We start from the raw sequence: 24488 nt of genomic DNA, 5'->3' as shown, positions 1-24488 counted from the left end.
CCCAACCGCGCCCAAGACCCAACCTCCGAGCTGATGATTTTAGGTTGTCCTGAAAAATTTGGAGGTAATCCTCCTTTTTCATTGTCCCATTTACTCTCTGTAAAGCACCAGTTCTATTGGCAGCAAAACAGGCCCAGAGCATAATACTACCACCACCATGCTGGACAGTAGGAGTGTTGTTCCTGGGATTAAAGGCCTCACCTTTTCTCCTCCAAACATATTGCTGGGTATTATGGCCAAACAGCTCAATATTTGTTTCATCTGACATCACATGGACAAAGATATGACCTTCTGGAGAAAATGTATGTGGTCAGATTAAACAAAAATTGATCTGTTTGGCCACAATACCCAGCATTATGTTTGGAGGAGAAAATGTGAGGCCTTTAATCCCAGGAACCCTATGCCTACCGTCAAGCATGGTGGTGGTAGTATTATGCTCTGGGCCTGTTTTGCTGGCAATGGAACTGGTGCTTTACAGAGAGTAAATGGGACAATGAAAAAGGAGAATTACCTCCAAATTCTTCAGGACAACCTAAAATCATCAGCCCGGAGGTTGGGTCTTGGGCGCAGTTGGGTGTTCCAACAGGACAATGACCCCAAACACACGTCAAAAGTGGTAAAGGAATGACTAAATCAGGCTAGAATTAAGGTTTTAGAGTGGCCTTCCCAAAGTCCTGACTTAAACGTGTGGACAATGCTGAAGAAACAAGTCCATGTCAGAAAACCAACAAATTTAGCTGAACTGCACCTGTCAAGAGGAGTGATCAAAAATTCGACCAGAAGCTTGTGGAGGACTATAAGCGCCTTATTGCAGTGAAACTTGCCAAGGGACATGTAAGCAAATATTAACATTGCTGTATGTATACTTTTGACCCAGCAGATTTGGTCACATTTTCAGTAGACCCATAATAAATTCATAAAAGAACCAAACTTCATGAATGTTTTTTTGTGACCAACAAGTATGTGCTCCAATCACTCTATCACAAAAAAATTACATTTGTACAAATTATTGGAAACTCAAGACAGCCATGACATTATGTTCTTTACAAGTGTATGTAAATTTTTGACCACGACTGTATATATACATATATACAGTATATCCCCCTAATTCTGAGGTCCCACTTCTGAGGATTTACGTTACATGCAAGTCGTGCCTAACCTAACATTATTACTGCTCATTTGCCTTACACTACAACCCGTCTCTGTAGTCAAATGATTATGGATTTTTTTTAAATCCATCCATTTCTACCTCTTGTCCCTCTCAGGGTCGCGGGGATTTTTTCCATTACTAAAATTAAACATGAAATAGAATATCAAATATTTATTAGGAATGTATTTTGTGGCAAATGGACCTCACTAAAAAGTGCAATTTTTATTGTCAAACTATAAATTAAAATTTACATTTTTGAGTGATGATTATATTATCATTGTGGAAAGAGTAAATCAACATTACACTTAGAATTAAAAAAATAGAAAAAAATAATTTCAGTTCATATACAGTTACATTTTGATAATTAGTGGACAGTTTCTTAAATTAATTCCCATTTTAACTGTTTTTGTAGCATAAAATCCTCTAAAGGCTTAGTTGGCCTCCTGCGTGGACAGCACCTTCCATCCATCCATTTTACACTACTGAATTGGGGTCTTACAGTGCCCCCCGCGACCCCGAAGGGATTAAGCGGTATAAAATGGATGGATGGATGGATGGATGGCCCTTATATGGACACTTATACTGCTATCTAGTGGTGTCAGAAGAGTATAACATACAATGGAATTTGGGAAAAAAAGTGTAAAAATAAGAATTAGCATGTCACTAAACATAAAGTACACGTTTGTTACTTCTGGACTAAGTACATCATATCAAAAGATGATTCTTAGTTTTTATTTGTAATTAGGGTCCAATTAGCCCAAATAGCAAAGAGAAATAAAAAAAAGCATGTAAACAAAGAGCTTGGGCCTTAAGAGGTTAAAATTAAAATGTGCTGATATAAGTAGAAAATAGATTACGTTTGTTAGTTTTAGTTAGGAATATCATTATTAACAAATACAAATGACTAATAAGGATCCACATTTTTAAATCTGTTAGATATCCATCCATCCAGGGAAGCTGGAGCCTACCCCATTTGACTTTGGGTGAGAGGCGGGGTACACCATGGTAGTCACCAGCCAACTGCAATACTGACAAGAATATTTCAGATAATTAGGTGAGATTTTAATGTTTGATGTTTTGCAAAACACAAACAAACTTAGGTTTTCCCAGTCATCATCTTAAATCCGTGCCACTCCCACTAGTGGTACGCAGGCTCCATCTAGCGGTACGCTAAATAATTAATTAAATATTCAAACAGCGTTACTGTTCAGACTGTGTGTCAGGTTACAGTGTCTGTCATGGTAAGAGTTTTTAATTAATACTTAGGCATACTACGCTGTATTTTAATGTTGGTCGTTATGGTGGTACTTGGAGAGTTGAGTGTTTTCTGAGGTGGTCCTTGGTGAAACAATTTTGAGAACCGCTGATCGAGATAGTTCGATTGCAGCGTCGCCATTTTAAGTCAGTTATTATAAATCAGCTGTGAGGCTAATGTCTCCTTGACTGGACACTTCCGGTATTCGGCCTAAACACTCCAAGACGTTACGACGTGGAAGAAAACTAATCCCACCAACGGAAGCATTTTTAAAGCCATTCAAACACATCCGATCTTTGCAAAAGTAATCACGTATTTTAATGTGTGTGTTAAAAACGACGACTGAGGAGGTCATTTGAGCCACAAGGGGGGCGGGGCTTATGAGGAGAAGGCGTTGCCAGCAACAGTCGTCCAACAGGTTCGGAAGTGTCAACATAGGAAGAAAAAAACGTCATTTTGTGGTTCTAATTCACATTGGTGGACCTTGGAAGGAATAAACAGACCACAGGGTAAGTGGAGGGTTTAATCTTTGTGTGTTCGTAAGGTTTAAATAAAACGCTTTTGCGTCCAATCTTTTGGTACAAGTCAGGAAGCATCCCTTCCATGTTGAAATTGAGCCTTGTGTGTCGAAAGTTTATTAGTCGTCACCGTACATGTTTTAATTGTGTATATTAGTCGTCACCGTAAATCTTTTAATTGTGTATACCTTAATTAGTTTTAACCGTAAAGGATTTAACTGTGTTTACGTTCATTAGTTGTAACCGTAAATGTTTTAATTGTGTATATGAGTTGTTACCGTAAATATTTTTTTTAAATTGTGTTTACGTTCATGTTGTAACCGTAAATGGTTTAATTGTGTATATTAGTCGTTACCGTAAATGTTTTAACTGTGTTTCCGTTCCATAGTCGTAACTGTAAATGTTTTAATTGTGTTTGTCATGGTGGTCCAAAATGAGAGCAATAAAGAACCACACCCCGCCTATCTTGGTTTAAACCTCGCACTCTTTGGTAATCATACTTTATGGCCCAAAACCTTTTAATTCGGGAATTGTATTTATTTTAAAATTGTATTAGTTTTTAGATTCTTTAAAATGATTTATATTCATTTATTTAGGTTGTTAGTTCTACTTTTATAGTATTTCTTTAGTAGATTAATTAATCTAATGACCCATGACCAAGATTCCAAAGAAACAATCAAAACATATCTTTAAAAATATTCCAGTTATTTTAAATAATGATTTTTTATTATTTATGTCATTATTTTTTTGTTATTATAAAATTGTGTATATTAGTCGTTACCGTAAATGTTTTAACTGTGTTTCCGTTCAGTAGTCGTAACCGTAAATGTTTTAAATTGTGTTTGTCATGGTGGTCCAAAATGAGAAGGTTGAGAGAAATAAAGAACCACACCCAGCCTATCTTGGCTTAAACCACGCACTCTTTGGTAATCATACTTTATGGCTCAAAACCTTTTAATTCAGGAATTGTATTTATTTGAACATTTTATTAGTTTTCAGATTGTTTAAAATGATTTGTATTCATTTGTTTAGGTTGTTAGTGCTACTTTTATAGTATTACTTTAATTAGAATAATTAATTTAATGACCCATGACCAAGATTCCAAAGAAACATTAATTTAATGACCCACGACCAAGAATCCAAAGAAACAATCAAAACATTTCTAAAAATATTCCAGTTATTTTAAATAATGTTTTTTTTTTTTTATGTCATTATTTTTTTTATTATTATAAAACAAATCCCCATGTATTTTTCAGTTAATTTTAACATGCAGATCTTTTTCCATTTGCCTTTAAAAAGTGTTTCATAAAAATGTAAATTATGTGATTGCAGTGCAGATACAAATACATCCACAAAAAAATAAGGTAAAAAACACATGGAAACAATATGGAAACATCAAATAACACAAAGGACATACAATACCGGTACATTAAAATATCACAGAGCTGATGTAACCATCTGCCACTTCGGCGGAGCTTTTTCTAAATAAAGAAAACTCTGCAACAAAGAAACACAAGTTGTGCACACAGGATTGCACCTTGCATAGATAAACAACAAAACAAAACACAATTTCAACACCCACGTACACCGCAGGGGTCTCTGCGGCCTGAGACAGGAACAGACCCAACAAAGCAACCAAGAGAGCCGACTCCGTCCTAGGCAACCCACTAGCTCTCGATCGATATCCAATCCACGCGTATAGAGCGAGAAGCCGTCCAGGAAGATCGAAGCATTTGACACATCCTTATCCAGCCAGGGCTCTGTGAAGCCTGTCCATCCCGACGCACAATGCTAGCTCCGCAGTTTGGAATATGAGTTCGTCGAGTATTTTTTTTGTAATTTTGGAAGATCACTAATTAGGAATTGTTTCCTTTTCTAAAATCTTTTTGTGAAAACCTTGGTGAATAAAATCTGATCAAAAAGTGGGACATTAAAAAAACAACATACATTTCCGTTAATCAAGACAGTCAATGACTTGCAAACTAGGAATTTGTTTGTTTCAGTTGTGCAATAGTGAATATTTGTTGGCCTTTGTCTTGTCGTTCATTCTAGTGACGGTGTCAACATGACTGTTTGTTTTTCTTTTAGATTTTCCATCGAAGTATTTGGATTGAAGCAGGAAGTGCCAACTAGTCCTCTCCTGTTATGTCTGGTTAGTGCCCATTACAAATGTTGTTGGGTCTTTTTACCTGTAAACAAAATGGGGTCAACATTTTATGTGCGTAAAATAGGGCTGGGCGATTGTACGTTAGTGATAACATTAAAAAAGTAACTCTATTAGTCATGGAGGCATAGTCCATAGGCCCCTTTCTTCTGTAGAAACTTCTTACAGGAAGTTTCCTCTTGACCCTGGTAAATAAAAGGCTCCCTGCATTTCCACCAAAAACTACCCTTGTAATAAATGTTTCACTTGGAAGAAATGAGAAGGTTATTTATTTATTTATTTATATATATATATATATATATATATATATATATATATATATAAATCACATCACTCGGCCAGGAGCGAGCCGTGACTATATATATATATATATATATATATATATATATATATATATATATATATATATATATATATATATATATATATATATATATATAGGGGTTGTCCCGATACCAATATATTTTTTATACCAAAATGTATTTCAATACTTTGCGATACTTTTCTAAATAAAGAGGACCACAAAAAATTGCACTATTGGCTTTATTTTAACAAAAAATCTTATGGTACATTAAACATATGTTTCTTATTGCAATTTTGTCCTTAAATAAAATAGTGAACATATGAGACAACTTTTCTTTTATTAGTAAGTAAACAAACAAAGGCTTCTAATTTAGCTGCTGATGTATGCAGTAACATATTGTGTCATTTCTCATTCTATTATTTTGTCAAAATTATGAAGGACAAGTGGTAGAAAATTTATTATTAATCTACTTGTTCATTTACTTTTAATATGTGTTTATTTTCTGTTTTAACATGTTCTATCTACATTTCTCTTAAAATTTAATAATCACTTATTCTTTTGTTGTTTGGATGCTTTACATTAGTTTTGGATGACACCACAAATTTGGGTATCGATCCGATACCAGGTAGTTACTGGATACATACATTGGTCATAATTTAAGTCCTCATGTGTCCAGGGACGTATTTCCTGAGTTAATCAACATATATAAATGTTTTAAAAACGAAAAAAGATTTTGTGATGCAAAATAAATATTGATGTAATCATATTAGTATCGACTAGATACGCTCCTGTACTTGGTATCATTACAGTGAATGTCAGGTGTAGATCCACCCATGGCATTTGTTTACATTGTGAAGCCGATGAGCTACGGTGTGTAGTGAAGAATGTTTAGCTATTCCTCGTCCTGCAGGGATGATACTTGTAAGAAACACACTTTATTTGTTTGCTATGGAGGCGAGGATTAATGATTTAGAAGTAGCTAAAACACTGCAGACTGCGGCTAGACGTTAGCCGCTAGCTAGCTAGCCATGTCTTAAAGTACCTCTTTCTGAGGGCGTTTCAGTGTTATAACTTCACCTATATCTTTAGTTTTTAAGACAAAATGCGTCCATTCTCCTTTTTCTGTCTACACACATTGTCTGCTTGTAACTACTCCGCGTGGCTGTGCGCTGCCGAACATGCTACTCAGATCGTAAAACCAGCAATTTGATGACGTGACGACGCAACGTCATGCCAATTAAAAAAAGGGGGTGGACCGGTACTTTTTAGAGGTGGTATAGTGCCGAATATGATTCATTAGTATTGCGGTACTATACTAGTACCGATATACCGTACAACCCAAATATATATATATATATATATATATATATATATATATATATATATATATATATGTATATGTATATTTCTATATATGATCGTGGCAGTGACAAAACTGTGCAGTGCACTTTATACTTACGAACAATTGTCTGCACAGTTGCTCTTGGGACCTTAAGTTGCTTTGAAATGGCTCCAAATGACTTTCCTGACTTGTTCAAGTCAATGATTAGTTTTTTCAGATCTGTGCCGAGTTCCTTTGACATTCCCATTGTCGCGTTTGTAACCGAGTCTAATGACTGCATCACATGAGCCCTATTTAAATGGAAGTCAACAGGTGTTGTCAATCATAATCACTCACACGAAGTTAAGAGACCATGCCATGAAGCTAATTTGATTTGATTGTAACTTTTCTACATCACCAAAACTGATAATGTATGTTGCTGTAAGTATACTTTTGACCCAGCAGATTTGGTCATATTTTCAGTAGACCCATAATAAATTCATAAAATAACCACATTTCATGAATGTTTTTTGTGACAAATAAGCTCCAATCACTGTATCACCAAAAAATAAGAGTTGTAGAAATTATTGGAAACTCAAGACAGCCATGACATTATGTCCTTCACAAGTGTATGTAAACTTTTGACCACGACTGTATATATATATATATATATATATATATATATATATATATATATATATATATATATATATATATATATATATATATATATATAGTCAAGCTTTCTGCTATCCGTTATACAGTGCTCAATACCGGGGTAGAGCGGAATTTGCGTTAGGTCAGGAAAAAACACAGAGGCTATTTCATCCCTACAACCTGTTTCGCAGGTTTCTCTGCTCTTCAGGGGGAAGAGCAAAGAAACCTGCGAAACAGGCTCGAAATAGCCTCTGTGTTTTTTCCTGACCTAACAGCGTGTATGTGTGTGTGTATGTATATATATATATATATATATATATATATATATATATATATATATATATATATATATATATATATATATATATATATATATATATATATATATATATATATATATATATATGTGTATATGTATGTATGTATGTACTGTATGTATGTGTATGCAGGGGCGCCGCTAGGGATTTTGGGCCCCATGAAAAGAATCTTTACAGGGCCCCCAACACAGTGTCATTATTTTTTCTGTATTATAATTTCATCATCATTAGGGGCCTCTCTGGGCCCCCCTCCATCATGAGCCCCTAGAATCCGTCTCCTTTACCCCCCCTTTTCGGCGCTTCTGTGTGTATGTATGTATGTATGTGTATGTATATATGTGTATGTATGTATGTATGTATATATGTATGTATGTATATATATGTATATACATATGTATATATATGTATGTATATATGTATATATACATATATATGTATGTATTTATCAGTGACGTGCGGTGAGGTTCATGACTGGTGAGGCACTGACTTCATCACAGTCAGATTTACAAACATATGAACCCTAAAGAGTATCTTATTCACCATTTGATTGGCAGCAGTTAACGGGTAATGTTTAAAAGCTCATAGCAGCATTCTTCCCTGCTCGGCACTCAGCATCAAGGGTTGGAATTGGGGGTTAAATCACCAAAAATTATTCCCGGGCGCGGCGCCGCTGCTGCCCACTGCTCCCCTCACCTCCCAGGGGGTGATCAAGGGATGGGTCAAATGCAGAGGACAAATTTCACCACACCTAGTGTGTGTGTGACAATCATTGGTACTTTAACTAAACTTTAACTTTACACATACAAACTGTAGCACACAAAAAAGCACATTTAATAAAAAAAAACGTTATTATGGTTGTGCTGGATGCACCCCCGCCGTAGAATGCACCCCCTGACGGGAGTGTTATAACTAAAGCCCACACTTAAACTTTCCACGTGCAAGATTGAATCTATTTAAAAAAGATATTTAATAAGAAGCCAAAAAGTGCAAAAACAATAATGTTCGTGTTGGAGGAGTTGTGAATGAATGAAATATGAAATCCGTGCTGCAGTCTGCAGGTGTACCTAATGTTGTGGCCCTGCGGTCGTTCGCGGCTCCTCCAACGCGAGCATTGTTGTTTTTGCACTTTTTGGCTTCTTGTTGGGTGACTTTTTTGAGTGGGTTCGGTTTTGCACGTGGGGGGTTTGGGTGTGGGCTTTGGTCGGTGTGGCACTCCCGTCGGGGGGTGCGTTCTACGGCGGGGGTGCATTAACCGGCACAAGGAGGCGGGATTACTGCGAGCCTCAGCCAGTGCATCTTCGCAGCAGTTTTATGATTGCTCAGCACAAGAAATATGTTACACACATACAGTTGTTGACAAAATACACTGTACATTATATACCTCAGCTAACTAAACTATGGAAATGTATAATATAATTCATATAGCAATACGGTCTCACTGCACAGCAGGCCAGCAGTTAGCCGAGTCATTGCGCAATCCATGGTGAGGCACAATGCAGTGACGTGCCTCAACTGGCTGCTGATCACCGCACTGTCTCTTCTCAGTATTTGAACGGCAAATGTAAAAATTCAGCGATTTTGAATAAAAATAATCTAAAACTGGTGAAATTAAATGGAAAATAACTTTATAGTATAATCACTGGATACATATAACAATTTAATTAATTTTTTTTCTTTTTACATTTTTTTTCTTTCCATGATGGCAGGTGAGGCCCCGCCTCACCGGCCTCCAGTGACTGCACGTCACTGGTATATATGTATGTATATGTATATGTATATGTATGTGTATATGTATATATATATATATATGTACAAACCCCCTTTCCATATGAGTTGGGAAATTGTGTTAGATGTAAATATAAACGGAATACAATGATTTGAAAAAATCCTTTTCAACCCATATTCAGTTGAATGAACAAAGACAAGATATTTGATGTTTTTGCAAATAACAATTAACTTAGAATTTCATGGCTGCAACACGTGCCAAAGTAGTTGGGAAAGGGCATGTTCACCACTATGTTACATGGTCTTTTTCTTTTTAACAACACTCAGTAAACGTTTGGGAACTGAGGAGACACATTTCTTTAGCTTCTCAGGTGGAATTCTTTCCCATTTTTGCTTGATGTACAGCTTAAGTTGTTCAACAGTCCGGGGGTCTCCGTTGTGGTATTTTAGGCTTCATAATGCGCCACACTATTTCAATGGGAGACAGGTCTGGACTACAGGCAGGCCAGTCTAGTACCTGCACTCTTTTACTAAGAAGCCACGTTGATGTAACACGTGGGTTGGCATTGTCTTGCTGAAATAAGCAGGGGCGTCCATGGTAACGTTGCTTGTATGGCAACATATGTTGCTCCAAAAGCTGTATGTACCTTTCAGCATTAATGGCGCCTTCACAGATGTGTAAGTTACCCATGTCTTGGGCACTAATACACCCCCATACCATCACAGATGCTGGCTTTTCAACTTTGCGCCTATAACAATCCGGATGGTTCTTTTCCTCTTTGGTCCGGAGGACACAACGTCCACAGTTTCCAAAAACAATTTGAAATGTGGACTCGTCAGACCACAAATGGGTGAGCAAATTGTTTATCAGTTTGAACATCAAATATTTTGTCTTTGTAGCATATTCAACTGAATATGGGTTGAAAATGATTTGCAAATCATTGTATTCCATTTATATTTACATCTAGCACAGTTTCCCAACTCATATGGAAACGGGTTTTGTATATACTGTGTGTGTATATATATATATATATATATATATATATATATATATATATATATATATATATATATATATGTATATGTGGTTTTTTCATTTGCTTTGTTATTAAGTCAGTATTTGAATAACATTTTAAACTAATTGGTAATTCTTTTAGTTTTTAGATGCTTTAAAAACTGGCACGTTAAAAACTGAATAAAAATCATGATATTTATCCAGATCAGATTATGTAAAAATAATTAATCAGGATACATTTTTTTGTTGGATTGCCCAGCCCTTCTGAAATTGTTAACAATTGTTAAACTTGCCAAGTTTTCTGTCACCACGTTAGCGCTGTTCCTTGCTAGATTCTTTAGACAAGTGAGTCAGTTAGTTCGGTTCCAGGGCTGCTGGACCCCTTATCTGTCATCTCCACCCTGGGACCAGACTTCCAGGCCTCCAGGCCTCCAGGGAACCAGGCTGCCCAGTCAGTTAATGAGTTGGTATCTGAAACATGTTAATCTGGTTATGTTATTAGATTCAAGACGATAAAGATGCGCTTGTGTGTTCAGGCATTGCTGACGTCTGTGTTTGTTCTTTTTGCAAGGCTACCCAAACCAGGTGCCCTACCCGATGTCCTATCACGGGGGCCAGGGTCAGTCGGTGGCTCCATACCCTGCTTTTCAGGGCGGCTACGGAGACCCCGCTCAAGCCCCACCTCCAGGCTTTAACATGGATTACAACCATGGTCAAAATCCTCCTGTCACGTTTCAACCGGCACCTATGGGCCAAGCAGGGGCGGTCTCAGGTGGACCCCCCATGTATGGCGGCTCCCCACACCAGGGGGCAGTGGGCCCAGCGGAAATGGTCCCTAATGCTGCCACAAATGTAGTTGCTGTTGGGGTCCCGCCAGGACTTGAATACCTCACACAGGTAAAATATTTGGATTATTTGTATCGGTTTTTATTGATATTGTTTATTTTAATAACCTAAAACATTGCAAACAGTGCTTAGAATGATTGTTATCCGACTATTTACTTGTTTGATGAAAACATATATAACTACAAAAAGATCTCCTCGTATAGAATATTACTACTCATAATCGAATGTAGCATAGGATATCATGTACACATGCTTATTCCACCAAATTATTAATATTTCAGATACAAATCAACACTTCGCACATTTTGAGTCCAAATCAAGCCTGTTTTCTAAGAAGGTATATCGACAACAAAATAGACCTCAACAATATCAAGCAGGATGTCATCACAATCATGGGAAAAAAACATCACTTTTCCACAGATTTTTGCCTATAATTGCTCAATATCAACCCTCTTTTCTAATATAATCTGTATAATATAAAGGAAAAAAACAGTACTGATAATATTTTAGTGTATACATTTGGGAGATATTGTCACATTAAAATAATACTATTATGTACTAACTGTAATAATCAGTCTTTTCAAGGATTTATATACAGGTAAAAGCCAGTAAATTAGAATATTTTGAAAAACTTGATTTATTTCAGTAATTGCATTCAAAAGGTGTAACTTGTACATTATATTTATTCATTGCACACAGACTGATGCATTCAAATGTTTATTTCATTTAATTTTGATGATTTGAAGTGGCAACAAATGAAAATCCAAAATTCCGTGTGTCACAAAATTAGAATATTACTTAAGGCTAATACAAAAAAGGGATTTTTAGAAATGTTGGCCAACTGAAAAGTATGAAAATGAAAAATATGAGCATGTACAATACTCAATACTTGGTTGGAGCTCCTTTTGCCTCAATTACTGCGTTAATGCGGCGTGGCATGGAGTCGATGAGTTTCTGGCACTGCTCAGGTGTTATGAGAGCCCAAGTTGCTCTGATAGTGGCCTTCAACTCTTCTGCGTTTTTGGGTCTGGCATTCTGCATCTTCCTTTTCACAATACCCCACAGATTTTCTATGGGGCTAAGGTCAGGGGAGTTGGCGGGCCAATTTAGAACAGAAATACCATGGTCCGTAAACCAGGCACGGGTAGATTTTGCGCTGTGTGCAGGCGCCAAGTCCTGTTGGAACTTGAAATCTCCATCTCCATAGAGCAGGTCAGCAGCAGGAAGCATGAAGTGCTCTAAAACTTGCTGGTAGACGGCTGCGTTGACCCTGGATCTCAGGAAACAGAGTGGACCGACACCAGCAGATGACATGGCACCCCAAACCATCACTGATGGTGGAAACTTTACACTAGACTTCAGGCAACGTGGATCCTGTGCCTCTCCTGTCTTCCTCCAGACTCTGGGACCTCGATTTCCAAAGGAAATGCAAACCAAACCAACCCAAACCATCAATGATGGTTTGGGGTGCCATGTCATCTGCTGGTGTCGGTCCACTCTGTTTCCTGAGATCCAGGGTCAACGCAGCCGTCTACCAGCAAGTTTTAGAGCACTTCATGCTTCCTGCTGCTGACCTGCTCTATGGAGATGGAGATTTCAAGTTCCAACAGGACTTGGCGCCTGCACACAGCGCAAAATCTACCCGTGCCTGGTTTACGGACCATGGTATTTCTGTTCTAAATTGGCCTGCCAACTCCCCTGACCTTAGCCCCATAGAAAATCTGTGGGGTATTGTGAAAAGGAAGATGCAGAATGCCAGACCCAAAAACGCAGAAGAGTTGAAGGCCACTATCAGAGCAACCTGGGCTCTCATAACACCTGAGCAGTGCCAGAAACTCATCGACTCCATGCCACGCCGCATTAACGCAGTAATTGAGGCAAAAGGAGCTCCAACCAAGTATTGAGTATTGTACATGCTCATATTTTTCATTTTCATACTTTTCAGTTGGCCAACATTTCTAAAAATCCCTTTTTTGTATTAGCCTTAAGTAATATTCTAATTTTGTGACACATGGAATTTTGGATTTTCATTTGTTGCCACTTCAAATCATCAAAATTAAATGAAATAAACATTTGAATGCATCAGTCTGTGTGCAATGAATAAATATAATGTACAAGTTACACCTTTTGAATGTAATTACTGAAATAAATCAAGTTTTTCAAAATATTCTAATTTACTGGCTTTTACCTGTACATTTGGGATATATTGTCACATTAAAATACTATTATGTATTAACTGTAATAATCTAACTTTTCTTTTATTCATTATTAACCAATGAGACAAAGTGGTCTAACCTGTTTTTGCTGCTTTCTGACCTTTGAGCAAGAGGTTTTTTCCGTAGTCCTTAACATAGAAGCTAAGATAGCAACTTTATGAGGTGCTACGTAGATGCATCATTAACTAGACAGCTAACTACCAAAATGTACTAAAATCATTGTTTGTACTTTTAGATTGACCAAATTCTCATCCACCAGAAAGTGGAACTCCTCGAAGGTATTTCCTGTTCGTATATTATTTACAAAATGTACTTTATGTGACACTTTTTTTTTCTGTTGTCAGCTTTCATTGGCTTCGAGACAAACAACCAGTATGAGATAAAGAACAGCTTGGGCCAAAAGATCTACAAAGCCAAGGAGAAGAACGACTGCTGTACCAGAAACTGCTGCGGTTCGCTACGAAGTTTTGACATGAAGATCAAAGATAACTCAGACCGTGAGGTCATCCGCCTGGTGCGGCCCTTTCGATGCGTGTCCTGCTGGTGCCCGTGCTGCCTACAAGAGGTAGGCTAGTCTTCCTGATGACGGCTCGAGTGCCGATGATTATGTGTGGTAATGTCAATCTCATGTTAATGGTTAGCTTTCCTTGATCAGTGTGACACTTTTGATGTTGCAAAAGGAGTGACCCACATTTTCTGTCTCCAAGTTTGTTCAATCGGCTAAGCTTTCTGTCACCAAATGAGCACCCCAAATTTTCCCTGTCCAAATGAGAACCCAAGTTTCCTGTCGCCAAATTGCGGTCCAACTTTTCCACTACAAAGGGACCCGGGGAGCACTCAAATATCAATCGTACTCTTGATTTAAATCATATTCAATGATTATATCTAACCTACTTATAGTTAAACCAAATAAACCTTGTCATAGCATATACAACCAAAGATTATCATCAAGGCTTAGGTCAGGCTGATTACAAAACTAAATACTAATCAAATATACGGAAAAATAAGTGACTCATGAAAACTGATGGAAAATAAATTCACTCACGAATGGCTAAAATAAATAAATTCTAACTAAATTAATCCATCCATCCATCCATTTTCCACTGGACCCCAATCCCAGCTGCACTCGGGCGGAAGGCGGGGTACACCCTGGACAAGTCGCCTTCTCATCGCAGGGCCAACACAGATAGACAACATTCACACTCATACACACAACCACTAACCACTGTGCCACCGTGAGACCTAACTAAATCAATAATAAATATTAATGATAATAATACACATATGTTTCTTAAATAAACTGTGAATTCAATCAAAGACCAAATGAAAATACAGCTTCACCACTTTATTTATTTTAAGCACAAAAATTATAACTAACTATGACTTTAGCTGCAGACTTCTTCTGCTTGTTTGATCTTGTCATTACTGCCACGCTTGGTGAAAAAGTGCATTGCAACTCCATATGAACCACAGCTGAGAAACAGATATTTTTGGCATCCTTCGAGGGCACAGGTGTCAATCTCAACGCCCGGGGCCCAGATCTGGCCCGCAAAATCATTTTATCTGGCCCGCAAAAACCTGGAAAGGAAATGTTTCAATAAAGTACTTCATATTTTCTCACTAAATGTAATTGATTTTTTTCATTTTGACAGAAAAAATGTCTTTTAAACTTTAATAGTATCCAATATTGCAACAAATATGACAGTATATTATCATACTTTCCAAACATGTTTTTGTCTAAATAAAAAATAAAAAAAATACTTTACTTTACAGCAAGCTACCCATCAAATTAGTAAAAATTACAATACATTTACGTTGTTCTTTACAGCATATTACTGTAAATTAAAAAAAATGACTACTGTTTTTTGCGTTAAAATTCTGTTGACTGAGCTGCCAGTTTTTGATTATAAAATCTATGGTTGTTGTTTTTAACGGTGTATTACTGTAAATGAAAAGACGGTACATTTGTTTTTACGGTGGAAAAACTGACAGCTAAGTTGCCAGAATAAAAAAAAACCTTGTACTGTTTTTCCATTAACAATATAATGTTGTAAAAACCAATGTAAATTTACAGTAAAATTCTGGCAACTAAGCTACCAGCTTTTCCGTCCATCCATCCATCCATCTTCTTCCGCTTATCCGAGGTCGGGTCGCGGGGGCAGCAGCTTAAGCAGGGAAGCCCAGACTTCCCTCTCCCCAGCCACTTCGTCCAGGTCCTCCCGGGGGATCCCGAGGCGTTCCCAGGCCAGCCGGGAGAGATAGTCTTCCCAGCGTGTCCTGGGTCTTCCCCGTGGCCTCCTACCGGTCGGACGTGCTCGAAACACCTTCCTAGGGAGGCGTTCGGGTGGCATCCTGACCAGATGCCCGAACCACCTCATCTGGCTCCTCTCGATGTGGAGGAGCAGCGGCTTTACTTTGAGCTCCCCCCGAATGACAGAGCTTCTCACCCTATCTCTAAGGGAGAGCCCCGCCACTCGGAGGAGGAAACTCATTTCGGCCGCTTGTACCCGTGATCTTGTCTTTTCGGTCATGACCCAAAGCTCATGACCATAGGTGAGGATGGGAACGTAGATCGACCGGTAAATCGAGAGCTTTGCCTTCCGGCTCAGCTCCTTCTTCACCACAACGGATCGATACAGCGTCCGCATTACTGAAGACGCCGCACCGATCCGCCTGTCGATCTCACGATCCACTCTTCCCTCACTCGTGAACAAGACTCCGAGGTACTTGAACTCCTCCACTTGGGGCAAGATCTCCTCCCCAACCCGGAGATGGCACTCCACCCTTTTCCGGGAGAGAACCATGGACTCGGACTTGGAGGTGCTGATTCCCATCCCAGTCGCTTCACACTCTGCTGCGAACCGATCCAGCAAGAGCTGAAGATCTTGACCAGAGGAAGCCATCAGGACCACATCATCTGCAAATAGCAGAGACCTAATCCTGCAGCCACCAAACCAGATCCCCTCAACGCCCTGACTGCGTCTAGAAATTCTGTCCATAAAGGTTATGAACAGAATCAGTGACAAAGGGCAGCCTTGGCGGAGTCCAACCCTCACTGGAAACGTGTCCGACTTACTGCCGGCAATGCGGACCAAGCTCTGGCACTGATTATACAGGGAGCGAACTGCCACAATAAGACAGTCCGTTACCCCATACTCTCTGAGCACTCCCCACAGGACTTCCCGGGGTACACGGTCGAATGCCTTCTCCAAGTCCACAAAGCACATGTAGACTGGTTGGGCAAACTCCCATGCACCCTCAAGGACCCTGCCGAGAGTATAGAGCTGGTCCACAGTTCCACGACCAGGACAAAAACCACACTGTTCCTCCTGAATCCGAGGTTCGACTATCCGGCGTAGCCTCCTCTCCAGTACACCTGAATAGACCTTACCGGGAAGGCTGAGGAGTGTGATCCCACGATAGTTGGAACACACCCTCCGGTTCCCCTTCTTAAAGAGAGGAACCACCACCCCGGTCTGCCAATCCAGAGGTACCGCCCCCGATGTCCACGCGATGTTGCAGAGTCTTGTCAACCAAGACAGCCCCACAACATCCAGAGCCTTAAGGAACTCCGGGCGGATCTCAACCACCCCCGGGGCCTTGCCACCGAGGAGCTTTTTAACAACCTCGGCAACCTCAGCCCCAGAAATAGGAGAGCCCACCACAGATTCCCCAGGCCCTGCTTCCTCATAGGAAGACGTGCTGGTAGGATTGAGGAGGTCTTCGAAGTATTCCCTCCACCGATCCACAACATCCGCAGTCGAGGTCAGCAGAGCACCATCCCCACCATACACGGTGTTGACACTGCACTGCTTCCCCTTCCTGAGGCGGCGGATGGTGGTCCAGAATTGCTTCGAAGCCGTCCGGAAGTCTTTTTCCATGGCCTCCCCGAACTCCTCCCATGTCCGAGTTTTTGCCTCCGCGACCGCTGAAGCCGCACACCGCTTGGCCTGTCGGTACCTGTCTGCTGCCTCAAGAGTCCCATGAGCCAAAATAACCCGATAGGACTCCTTCTTCAGCCTGACGGCATCCCTCACCGCCGGCGTCCACCAACGGGTTCTAGGATTACCGCCACGACAGGCACCAACTACCTTGCGGCCACAGCTCCAATCGGCCGCCTCGACAACAGAGGTACGGAACATCGTCCACTCGGACTCAATGTCCAGCACCTCCCTCGTGACATGTTCAAAGTTCTTCCGGAGGTCGGAATTGAAACTCTCTCTGACAGGAGACTCTGCCAGGCGTTCCCAGCAAACCCTCACAATGCGTTTGGGCCTGCCAGGTCTGTCCGGCATCCTCCCCCACCATCGCAGCCAACTCACCACCAGGTGGTGATCGGTTGAAAGCTCCGCCCCTCTCTTCACCCGAGTGTCCAAAACATGAGACCGCAAATCCGATGACACAACTACAAAGTCGATCATGGAACTGCGGCCTAGGGTGTCCTGGTGCCAAGTGCACATATGGACACCCTTATGTTTGAACATGGTGTTTGTTATTGACAATCTGTGACGAGCACAAAAGTCCAATAACAGAACACCACTCAGCTTTTCCGTAAAAAACAAAAACCAAAACATCCATCCATCCATCCATTTCCTACCGCTTGTCCCTTTCGGGGTCGCGGGGGGTGCTGGAGCCTATCTCAGCTGCATTCGGGCGTAAGGCGGGGTACACCCTGGACAAGTCGCCATCTCGTCACAGGGCCAACACAGATAGACCGACAACATTCCACTCACATTCAAACACTAGGGCCTATTTAGTGTTGCCAATCAACCTATCCCCAGGTGCATGTCTTTGGAGGTGGGAGGAAGCCGGAGTACCCGGAGGAACCCACGCAGTCACGCGGAGAATATGCAAACAAAAACAAACAAACAATGTTACTGTTTTTATATTTTCCGTAAAATAAAAAAAATAAAAAAACCACTATATTTTACAGTAAAACTTTGTAGATGTAAAGTTTTTACTGTAAAATCGACAGTCTACTTAAAACAATTTATATAAATAATAATGAAATCCAGAGGCAAATTCATACATTATTCGCTGTTACAAGCGGCCCTCTGATGGCAGCCATAACTGCGATGCGGCCCTCAATGAAAACCAACTCTAGCGAGCTCTCGCCCTATGATTAAAAACATTGTTGGAGAGTGTTTTTTGTGCTTGGCTAGCAACAAGTCCAAGGTGTAAAAAGTCACTTTTAAACAGTAGTTAGCTTTAGTGTTTGTAAGTGTGGTTCTATATGTGACTGATCGTCATCCCCCACAGTTGGAGGTCCAGGCCCCTCCAGGCACCACGGTGGGCTACGTCAAACAGGACTGGCACCCTTTCCTGCCACGCTTTTCCATTCAGGATGCCACCAAGGAGACCCTGATGAAGCTGGAGGGTCCTTGCTTCGCCTGCAACTGCTGCGGGGACGTCAATTTTGAGGTAAGGGTAATCCAGCGATGTCAGCTCAAGACGGTCAGCATGACAAGTGCATTCTGTTTTTTTTAGCTGAAGAGCAAAAATGGCAGCCAACCCATCGGTCGCATAAGCAAGCAGTGGAGTGGACTTTTGAAGGAAGTCTTCACTGACACAGACAACTTTGGCATCCAGTTTCCTCTGGACATGGACGTCAAGATGAAAGCTGTCCTCCTTGGTGCATGTTTTCTAATTGTACGTACTCCCCTTTTCAATTCTTAACTATTTTCATTGAAATGACAAAAAGGCCGTCTAAAGCCATATTTTACACAAAAAATACATCTGATTTTTTTTTATTTTTTAAACATTTACACACAATTTTTTTAACTTTTCATATCTATTAAATATATATATATATATATATATATATATATATATATATGTATATATATATATATATATATATATATATGTATATGTATATATATATATATATATATATATATATATCCATCCATCCATCCATCTTCTTCCGCTTATCCGAGGTCGGGTCGCGGGGGCAGCAGCCTAAGCAGGGAAGCCCAGACTTCCCTCTCCCCAGCCACTTCGTCCAGCTCCTCCCGGGGGATCCCGAGGCGTTCCCAGGCCAGCCGGGAGACATAGTCTTCCCAACGTGCCCTGGGTCTTCCTCGTGGCCTCCTACCGGTCGGACGTGCCCTAAACAACTCCCTAGGGAGGCGCTCGGGTGGCATCCTGACTAGATACCCGAACCACCTCATCTGGCTCCTCTCGATGTGGAGGAGCAGCGGCTTTACTTTGAGCTCTCCCCGGATGACAGAGCTTCTCACCCTATCTCTAAGGGAGAGCCCCGCCACCCGGCGGAGGAAACTCATTTCGGCCGCTTGTACCCGTGATCTTGTCCTTTCGGTCATAACCCAAAGCTCATGACCATAGGTGAGGATGGGAACGTAGATCGACCGGTAAATTGAGAGCTTTGCCTTCCGGCTCAGCTCCTTCTTCACCACAACGGATCGATACAGCGTCCGCATTACTGAAGACGCCGCACCGATCCGCCTGTCGATCTCACGATCCACTCTTCCCTCACTCGTGAACAAGACTCCGAGGTACTTGAACTCCTCCACTTAGGGCAAGATCTCCTCCCCAACCCGGAGATGGCACTCCACCCTTTTCCGGGCGAGAACCATGGACTCGGACTTATATATATATTTTTTAAATATATACCGCATTTTTCGGAGTATAAGTCGCACCGGCCGAAAATGCATACTAAAGAAGGAAAAAAAACATATATAAGTCGCACTGGAGTATAAGTCGCATTTTTTGGGGAAATGTATTTGATAAAACCCAACACCAAGAATATACATTTGAAAGGCAATTTAAAATAAATAAAGAATACTGAACAACAGGCTGAATAAGTGTACGTTATATGACGCATAAATAACCAACTGAGAAAGTGCCTGGTATGTTAACGTAACATATTATGGTAAGAGTCATTCAAATAACTATAACATATAGAACAGTGGTTCTTAACTTGGGTTCGATCGAACCCTAGGGGTTTGGTGAGTCGGCCTCAGGGGTTCGGCGGAGGTCAAAACACACCCGACTCATCGTGTGAATACAAACTTCTCCCTATCGGCGTATTACGGATACGGCAACAGCTGACTGGTTTGCAGGTGTATAGTTTGTTGTGAGTTTATGTACTGTGTTGGTTTTGTTGTTTGAACAAGGTGATGTTCATGCACGGTTCATTTTATGCACCAATAAAAAACACTTTAGTACGGGGAACATATTCACCATTAATTAGTTGCTTATTAATATGTAAATTAGTAACATATTGGCTCTTAACTAGTCATTATTAAGTACTTATTAATGCCTTATTCGGCATGGCCTTATTATAACCCTAACCCTCTAACCCTGACCCTAACCAAATAACTCTAAATTAAGTTTTTATTACTTACAATATGTTCCCCTAGTGTCCAAATAACTATAAATTAAGTCTTTGTTACTTAGAATATGTTCCCCATACTAAAGTGTTACCGAAAACATATAACTTTATCTTGAATTTGAAAAAAAAAACATTTTATTTTTCACTAAAGAAGGGTTCGGTGAATGCGCATATGAAACTGGTGGGGTTCGATCCCTCCAACAAGGTGAAGAACCACTGATATAGAACATGCTATACGTTTCGTTTACTAAACAATCTGTCACTCGCTAAATCCGATGAAATCTTATACGTCTAGTCTCTTACGTGAATGAGCTAAATAGTATTATTTGATATTTTACGGTAATGTGTTAATAATTTCACACATAAGTCGCTCTGAGTATAAGTCGCACCCCTGGCCAAACTATGAAAAAAACTGCGACTTATAGTCCGATAAATACGGTGTATATATATATATATATATATATATATATATATATATATTTATATATTTATGTATTTATGTATTTATTTATTTATATATATATATTTATTTATTTATTTATTTATATATATATATTTTTATATATATATTTATTTATATATATATATTTATTTATATATTTCTATATATATATATATATTTCTATATATATATATATATATATATATTTATATATATAGAAATATATATATATATATATATATATATATATATATATATATATGTATATGTATATTTATATATATATATATATTTTTTTAAGAAAATGGTATTGTACAAGAAGAGAGCTTGATATCATACTAGGACAAACTTTGAAAAAAAAGTAATTTTACATTAAGTCATATTTTACAAGAAAAGTTCTAAACTGGCAATACAAAATTAATATTTCTTTTCAGACAAGCAAGAATGAGAGTGATGTCAAAACTGATGAACATTTTTTTCATAAGTAAGAAAGATCGTACAACAAAAGAGCTTGAAATCTAACTTGAATAATTGTCAAAATAATCTTTTTTCCCCCAAAAGAATAGAAATCGTACAAAAAACAATTACCACTGTATTAATGATAATACATAAATAATCGTCGTATGAGCATAAAGTAATCTGACAAAAATAGTTTAGTTTTTTTTGTAAGTAGGAATCTCTCAAGGACAAAGTTATCTTATAAGAGAAAAATGTATGAACATTTCTTATCACGGTTATTGTGACCAAAATTTTCACGTTATCATTATTATCGCGGTATTTTTAAATGTGCTCAAAATTGTCAAAAGCTACTTAAATCTTTTGACCAAGTTTTATTTAAAAAAAATCCAACACATTCAAAATGATTTCCTTTGTAAAAGAAACATTATTGCGGATGAGAACACTGTTTCATGGACCTCAAGTAGAAATTGAATGTGCACATGAAAGCAACACAAGTGTGTAGTAATATAGCAGAAACAAAATAATAACATACATTAAAGATGGCACCTTATGGATATAAGAGATAAAGAATGAAAACAAATGTAAGAATTTTCTAATAAAATAATATTTACAATTATTCATTATGTTAGGTAAAACAGTGTTGGGGTGTGAACGTGACGCCATCATTACAATCTTTACAGTTCGATGAAATGACTAAAACATGTTAGCTAGTATTGATGTTATTTGAATACTGATACAGTTTGCAGTTAAATAAAGGAGATGTGAGCATTCCAGTAAACAAATGAAAAACTTTAAACAAGTTGCATGTTTTCTCACCTCATTAACTCTGTCCCTGCAGGACGCTGTATTGAGAAAACAAAAGCAACATCAAATAGTTATTCTCCTTTGCTGTATACTTTTAGTGTGAGACAAATGCGTCTGTCTCCAATATTGTCCACACCTGTCTCCATCTAAAAACGGCATTGCGCTCTTGAACGCACGCCGAGACTCCACAGTAGTGAAGCGAGGGAAATAAAGTGAAACGAAGTGTTTGGCTCCGTTTACTCCGAGGGAAAATCTCCTGGAGCAAAGTCCGTGTAGTTGCTTTGTGCTATGTTTTCTCGAGCCAAACAGCGCTGATGTGCATGTGGCGACTCCGTTTCCAGGAAGTAAGCAGTGTTGCCTAAAATGACGTTTTTTCGATAATTAAAAATTTCAATGGTATTATTAACCGTCTGGTATTTTACCTCGGTTTATCATTATCCTGTTTACCGCTACATCCCTACTTAAGGGTATGAAGTTGTATTGATTTCCAGGAAAAATATGTTGTGTCATTGATACAAAGTCACAATCTTATGAGAATTAATTTGTGTTGTTGCTAATTGCATTGGAAATACCTAAATGGTGTATTTTTGTGTTGTTTTTTTGTGCAGGATTTCATGTTCTTCGAGAAGGTGGGCGAGGCCAACCAGCGCAGCACTGTCTTTTCCTAAAACCATGGGGGAAAAGCCAACAGCAGTGATTTATGAATTTGATAGTGACTTTGTAAATGTCATTTATATTCATCAATTAGTTTTTACTAGTTGCCCTAATGACAGAAGCCAAACACAGTACCTCTAAAAACATACTGGCCTACCATTTATGTGCTTTATTATTGTTATTATTTACTTGTTATTAATAACATTATTATATATTATTTTGTAACGCTTACATTTTTAGAAGATCAAAACAAGCCATATGTATGTATGTATGTATGTATGCTACCTTTCAATGACACTCCACTATACTGCACTTTGGGTTCTTTCTACTTTCATATTTTTATACTCTTGTATAACTTTCTAATGCAATTAAAGCAAAGTGGAAAGTAAGCAATAGAATAAAGCCGTATTCAACTTTCGTGGACATTATGAAGTTGTATGCCCTACTTTGTGTATACAGTCGGGAAAATCGAGCCCCTTCGGATTTTGTAAGTTTACCCCCTGACAAAGATATGAACTGTCCAGAATTTGAATGCTAGTTGTATTGTAACAAAGAGACAGAATGTAAAATAAAATCCTTAAAGAATAGCTTTAAATAAGGTAATAAAATAATTTTGTAATGTGGGAAATGATTAATAAAACGTCAATAAGTATGTATTTACTATCAGCTGTGGTGGACTATTACTCATCTCGTCAGGATGCCAGACATGCTCCGTAGGTCTGGGAATGATCAGTTCCCCTTGGTAGAATTGAAGGAGGTGGTCAGACACCAGGAAGTCGGGGCTTCCTCTAGACCGCTACCCCTGCTTGTCAGAAAATGAATGGAGGAATGGAAAATATATCCGAAATGACTTCAGTTCATTTTACGCTACATAGCAGTAGAAGTATTCATGATGTGTACTAATGCACAAATGTGCATGGTGTGCAGTTGTAGTAAAAAATCACTAAATTAGGAAAAATTAGATACACATACAAATATAGTTTGCATTATTATTGTTGTGAAGACTATTATCAACATCACCTTGTATTTTCGCCATCTGTTAGTTTTGAAAAAGAGGCGTTTGAAGATACTAACAAACAAACTATGATCTGCTTGTGAAGAACATACATGCAAACAAGGTTAGATTTAGGAAAAAACAATGATAAAAGCATGGGAATGGATGGTATTTTAAAAGCACCAAAAAAGTAAAACTACACGAAACATTGTAAAATCAAGAAGCTAAAGTTGACTTGCGGTTATTCGTTCAGTTCAATGTTGTATTGGTGTACAATGACAATAAAAGCT

The 24488-nt window shown here is 38.8% G+C and overlaps 1 protein-coding gene across 3 annotated transcripts; it reads left to right on the top strand.

Annotated features, from left to right (window-relative positions):
• The first annotated feature begins 2347 nt into the window (after positions 1 to 2347).
• Positions 2348 to 23848, top strand: LOC133605791 (phospholipid scramblase 2-like). Of its 3 annotated transcripts, XM_061959092.2 has the most exons (9): positions 2538 to 2914; positions 5012 to 5075; positions 10138 to 10262; positions 10998 to 11323; positions 13724 to 13766; positions 13833 to 14053; positions 18748 to 18909; positions 18976 to 19137; positions 23159 to 23848. In XM_061959092.2, the coding sequence occupies exons 3-9, from the start codon at positions 10175 to 10177 to the stop codon at positions 23216 to 23218; spliced, it is 1062 nt and encodes a 353-aa protein (XP_061815076.2). In that variant the 5' UTR covers positions 2538 to 2914; positions 5012 to 5075; positions 10138 to 10174; the 3' UTR covers positions 23219 to 23848. The 3 variants fall into 3 exon arrangements, with proteins under 3 accessions (XP_061815078.2, XP_061815076.2, XP_061815077.2); XM_061959094.2 differs by lacking the exons at positions 2538 to 2914; positions 10138 to 10262 and adding an exon at positions 2348 to 2391; XM_061959093.2 differs by lacking the exon at positions 10138 to 10262 and having other exon boundaries at positions 2545 to 2914.
• Positions 23849 to 24488: the final 640 nt, after the last annotated feature.

The sequence above is a fragment of the Nerophis lumbriciformis genome, linkage group LG05 (genome assembly GCF_033978685.3).
Source record: "Nerophis lumbriciformis linkage group LG05, RoL_Nlum_v2.1, whole genome shotgun sequence".
NCBI classification, from domain to species: domain Eukaryota; kingdom Metazoa; phylum Chordata; class Actinopteri; order Syngnathiformes; family Syngnathidae; genus Nerophis; species Nerophis lumbriciformis.
The sequence above is the reverse complement of the archived record's forward strand: the minus strand, read 5'-3'. Positions and strand labels throughout refer to the sequence as shown.